Source organism: Sphaeramia orbicularis, chromosome 8, assembly GCF_902148855.1.
Source record: "Sphaeramia orbicularis chromosome 8, fSphaOr1.1, whole genome shotgun sequence".
NCBI classification, from domain to species: Eukaryota; Metazoa; Chordata; class Actinopteri; order Kurtiformes; family Apogonidae; genus Sphaeramia; species Sphaeramia orbicularis.
The window spans coordinates 7,251,229-7,256,879 of NC_043964.1; the positions used below are offsets into that span (position 1 = coordinate 7,251,229).

The 5,651-nt window shown below is 38.9% G+C and overlaps 1 protein-coding gene across 1 annotated transcript; it reads right to left on the minus strand.

The window, feature by feature from the left end:
* LOC115423817 (CDP-diacylglycerol--inositol 3-phosphatidyltransferase-like) lies at positions 1 to 5,651 on the minus strand. The gene is made up of 6 exons (XM_030140871.1): positions 5,499 to 5,651; positions 4,809 to 4,943; positions 4,419 to 4,572; positions 2,766 to 2,847; positions 1,705 to 1,786; positions 1 to 340 (listed from the first exon to the last, which is right to left on the minus strand). The coding sequence occupies exons 1-6, from the start codon at positions 5,539 to 5,541 to the stop codon at positions 198 to 200; spliced, it is 639 nt and encodes a 212-aa protein (XP_029996731.1). The 5' UTR covers positions 5,542 to 5,651; the 3' UTR covers positions 1 to 197.

Below are 5,651 nucleotides of genomic sequence, written 5' to 3' on the forward strand. Positions count from 1 at the left end.
TTCGTGTAGATTTGATATAATTGACTCAGATTGTTTTCACTCGTCGCACACTGTTGTTCCATCCAATCGCAACTGATCTGACATAAAAACCGTCACACACCAGGAAATTTAGAGACTCTGGACCTCGTCTTTTTTTCGGAGTTTGAATGTCATGGAATTTGGTCATACTCCTGTTGTTTCCGCGGTGACGGCGTCTCTCACTGCCTCTTCTTGTTTGCCTCTCGCTCGGTGGCATCCAGGGCGGCCATGTTCTGTGAGGCGGTGACGAGATGCACGAGGCTGATGCCGGACTTCAGGAAGAAGATGGTTCCGCAGAGTCCGAGCAGCCAGTAGAACCAGGCTGAACACAAGGACAGAGGAGAACGGGTCAGAAACGAGTCTGACGTGAACCATCAGAACATGATGGAACAGATGACAGATGGGTTTAATGTGGATCAGCTCAAAGCAGCGGGACCGGAAGAAAGTAAAAATATAATAAAACTAACAAACAATTAAAAAAAACTGGACCGTCAACAAAATGAACCAAAAAGAAACTAAATATGTAATAAAACTAACCATAAACAATTAAAAAACAACAGGACTGTTGACAAAATGAACAAAAAAGAACCAAAATATATAATAAAATTAACCATAAACAATTAAAAAACAAGACTGTTGACAAAATGAACAAAAACTGACCAAACTAACAAATACATAAATAATAAATGACAAATGAGAAAGAATAAAGTCAAAACAATGAATAAAATGAAACTAGTGAAAACAAAAAACTTTCAAATGAACAAAAACTGAACGAAATATTCAACAAAATAAATAAAGGAGAACATGATTGTCAACAAAATAAAGAATAATGAAAAAAATAAAAAATTTACAAAAATCTCAGAAAATGAAATACTGACCAAACTACCCAAGAAAATTATTAAAATTAATGCAAAAGAATTCGGTGATTAATTAAATGAACTCAATAAACAACACAATGAATAAAATGGACAAAAATTTATGTGGCATTCAGGTGCATGTACTCTGGGTTTGTGTGGCGTTCAGGTACACGTACTTTGGGTTTGTGTGGCGTTCAGGTCCATGTGCTGTAGGTTTGTGTGGCATTCAGGTTCACATACTCTGGGTTTGTGTGGCGTTCAGGTACATGTGCTGTGGGTTCATGTGGCATTCAAGTGCATGTGCTGTGGGTTTGTGTGGCATTCAGGTGCACGTGCTGTAGGTTCGTGTGGTGTTCAGGTATATGTGCTGTGCGTTCGTGTGGCATTCAGGTGCCTGTGCTATGGGTATGCATGGCGTTCAGGTACATGTACTCTGGGTTTGTGTGGTGTTCAGGTACACGTGCTGTGGGTCCGTGTGGTGTTCAGGTGCATGTACTCTGGGTTTGTGTGGTGTTCAGGTGCATGTGCTGTGGGTTTGTGTGGCATTCAGGTGCATGTGCTGTGGGTTTGTGTGGCATTCAGGTGCATGTGCTGTGGGTTTGTGTGGCGTTCAGGTACATGTGCTGTGGGTTCGTGTGGCGTTCAGATACATGTGCTGTGGGTTCGTGTGGCGTTCAGGAACATGTGCTTTGGGTTTGTGTGGCATTCAGGTACATGTGCTGTGGGTTTGTGTGGTGTTCAGGTGCATGTGCTGTGGGTTTGTGTGGTGTTCAGGTGCATGTACTTTAGGTTCGTGTGGTGTTCAGGTGCATTTATGATGAAGGCTGACCTGCAGGTTCCTGGACGTGGTGCAGGATGTAGAGCAAACAGAAGAACAGCTCGTTTCCTGTGCACATGATGAACAACACCGGCTGCAGACGCACAAACACAACAGTGTCATCCAGGGGTGTTAAAAAATATTGGTTCTGCAATATATCGTGATATTTCACTTCATGATACTGTACTGATATTCAAAAGTATTGTATTGACATTTTTCAGTATTTATTCAAATGCAGACATGGCAGAGGTTCATTTTTGAATTTCATGCTCTTTTATTTCTATATTCATGGGTGTTCTGGGTGTTGTCTGTTGTTTGTTTACTAAAACAGTATTATTGTGATACTGCAGGTCATACATGTAGTTTTTTGAAATTGATAACAGTTATTTCAAGCATCCTAAAAGCACTTCTACTGTCTGAAAGAGGCAGATGTTAGGGTTTTTTTTTTTTTATTGGGAATGCACAAGAATAATGTTCTGATGTTGGATGATTCAGGGACTGAACACTATGGATTCTTTTCGCAATAGAATACGAACATTTAAGCAGGATCTTCAACTGTAATGTCTGTAAAACTTATTTGTGTATTTTTTGTTTTGGTAAAGCCATGTGTTCAAACTATGTTTATCCAAATGCTGAACTAAAAGTTTTTCCAGGAAATAATCTTTAAAAAAGAAAAGAAACAAAACAAAAAAAATATCACCTGGTTAACAGTATTGTGATATGTTGTATCATGATCCTAGTATTGCGATTTGTATCGTATTGCCAAATTCTTGCCTATACACACCACTAGTGTCATCATGTCTGTTGGTTCTGAACAGTTCTAACTAGGTCCAAATGATCCAAACAGAACTGGACCGTCCAAACAGAACCGGACCGTCCAAATGGAACTGGACCGTCCAAAAAGAACTGGACAATCCAAACTGAATCAGACCATCCAAACAGAACTGGACTGTCCAGACAGAACCAGACCGTCCAAACAGAACTGGACCATCCAAACAGAATTGGACTGTCCAAACTGAACCGGACCGTCCAAACGGAACTGGACCGTCCAGACAGAACCGGCCCATCCTCACCTCAGACGTGTAGTAGATCCGTAGGATGGGGTTTCCCGACAGGTCGATGGTTTTATGGCTTGATGATCCTTTTATTCTAGAACTGTCAAAGATGGAAAAAAGAACAAACTCATCCTTTCTTTAATCTGAAAATCATCTCAGTTTTTATGTAACTGTTCATTTATTTTATTGAGTCTCACATGTGACACAAACTCAATGAATCTTCACGGATCAGAACCTACAACTAGAACATTTTAGGCATTTTTACCTAAAATGATCAGTATCCATACAGGGATGTCACGGTGTGTTCAAGTGCACAGTATAAACTCAGATCTACACTTGAACTATCATGAAGATTCAAAGTGGTTTTCCTCTATTTTCCTTCATTATTCTTTCGACAACAGTATTTCATAATAATTAGGGGCTAAAATCATAGGTAAAGGCAGGATAAACAAGTAAAGGTAAATAAATAAACAAAATAACATGAACATCGACCAAAACTGTTTCATCTCAACTGTAAATGAACTGATAAACCAAACACAAATTATCTTTTTTCCCAATTCTTTTGCCTGTTTTCAACATCTTTCCATTCATTATTACTATTACAAGTAATACATGCTTAAAACAGTTTGTTATAGTAAAAAGAAAAGAAAAAAAACAAACTTCATTTTTAAAATCATATTTATTTTTGAAACACAACTGTAAATGTTTATAATGAAACTTTATGAGATTCTAGAAATAAACTCAAGGATTTTCCATTTGTTCAAACATCTGAGTTTGTCTGGATCATTCTGTGTCCATGTTCTTATTTTTAGTTCTTTCCAGTCATTTTTAGCCCTGGCTATATAATAAATAAATAAATGTGTGTGTGTAAATATACAAGCATTTATGGAATAGTTACATCTAAAATACATGGACATTTTTCAAGGTCAAACTCAGGCACTTTTTAGGGTCATTTTTCATCACTGGGGTCAAATCCACATCTACAGGAACACATAAACTCAGGATTATTGATTTCACTTTTTTTAATCACATTGATGTACGTTGTATTATATATACACATCTAAAATGATGTCTCATAATAGCAAAATGTTTACAAATTAAAGGAGAACACAGTTTTATCCAAATATAGGGAAGTCACATGGTGTTCTTCAGACAAACTGGAACCAAAGAGACAAAGGTTCAGATCCAACTGGACCTGGAGTCGACTTGAGAACACCTGGAACTGACTGTACGACACAAAGGTCCATTTATATAAATGTGTCACCTCTGTGGAAAGAGCTTTGGCTTTAATTTCAAGCACTTAAACTAAAATTCAAGCACTTTTCCGACCTTGAAAACACAATTAATTCAAGGATTTTTAAGGATTTCCAACACCTGTATGAACCCTGTATACTACACTATAAAAGTAGAGATAAAAAAAGGATAAGACTGGACAAAAACACGTCGAACACACGAGTAGAACACTCCAAATCACTATTATATACAATTATTTACCAAAATTCCCTGCTGAAACCTCGCTGAAATGCTGATAAAAGTCATAAAATCTTCCATATCTCACTCACTGCACTCTGCTGCTCTCTGCTCTGTAATGTGAATAACAGTGTTTGTAAGATGGTGTCCCCAGAGACACAATGGACTCTGGAGAGAAAACAGAAAACAAAAAACCAGTACCTGTGCAGATGCAGCCAGTGGCTGGAGATGTCCAGGCACATACTGATCTGGAACAGGAAGGTGCATGATGGGTAAAGCAGAGACAGGTTGACCAGCAGACAAATGGTGGCGCAGCGGTCCGTCAGCATGTCCATCATTGCTCCGAACTGAGTGGCTGTTAACAAGCAAACGCTGGTTAGACACAGTCACGATTAACGAGGACACGGACAGATTCAACTATTATTATTATTATTATTATTATTACTACTACTACTATTACTATTACGATTATCATTTATTATTATTAATTTATTATTATTATTATTATTACTATTACTATTATTATTTATGTATTATTATTATTATTATTAATTATCATTATTCTTATTATTTGTGAGCTGTGGTCCGTACACTGGTTGAGCGCCCTGGCGGCGTATCCGTCCACGTTGTCCAACAGGACATTGAGCAGGTAACAGAAGATGGCAGGCCACGGACAACAGGGCAGCAGGTAGAAGGACAGCAGTGCCAGCAGCACCCGGGCATAACCTACAGGTACAAAGACACATCTGGTCACAAGGGGCGGAGCTTCTAGACCAGGGGTGTCAAACATATGGCCTGTGGGCCAAAACTGGCCCAACACCAAGTCCAAATACAAAAACTAAAGATATGATCAAGGATGTTCAAACCAGTGTCATCTGAAAATAGAAAAACTAAAAACTAATGCCTACTCCCACTGCTTCATCTCATTTTAGTGTAAAAAAGTCCAATTATATATAAACCTTTACATTTACAAACTATTGTTACCTCTGCTAAGTGTAACGGCGGAGGTTCTATTTTCATCAGGGTTTGTTTGTTTGTTTGACTGTTAGCCAGATAACTCAAAAAGTTATTGATGGATTTGAATGACATTTTCAGTAAATGTTGATACTGGCACAAGGAACAAATGATTACATTTTGGTGGTGATGGGGTGGGGGGGGGGCTGATCTGCCTTGTGGGGTAGCTGCACTCTCCCAGTGCTTTTCTAGTTACATTCTGATGGGACCCTGGTGGCTAATGCTAAACTAGCTCCGTGTGACCGCGAACAGAGAGTTAAAACTTACCGATGAGGTTCGGAATGAACAGGAAGATGTTCTCCTGGGTCATGGCTCCGGTCCGTGTAGGTTCTGGTCTCAGTAAATGTAGAACCGGGTTCTGTTTTTCTAACGAACTTTGGCTTCAGGAGACAAACTACAGGTGTGGCAACCCGATCTGCA

Excerpts from the sequence above, each read along its gene's own strand:
- LOC115423817 (XM_030140871.1), bottom strand. The coding sequence starts at position 5,541 with ATGACCCAGGAGAACATCTTCCTGTTCATTCCGAACCTCATCG. Across the intron at positions 4,944-5,498 it reads GTTCATTCCGAACCTCATCG|GTTATGCCCGGGTGCTGCTG; the intron begins GTAAGTTTTAAC and ends TTGTACCTGTAG. Across the intron at positions 2,848-4,418 it reads CACTGGCTGCATCTGCACAG|TTCTAGAATAAAAGGATCAT; the intron begins GTACTGGTTTTT and ends CATCTTTGACAG.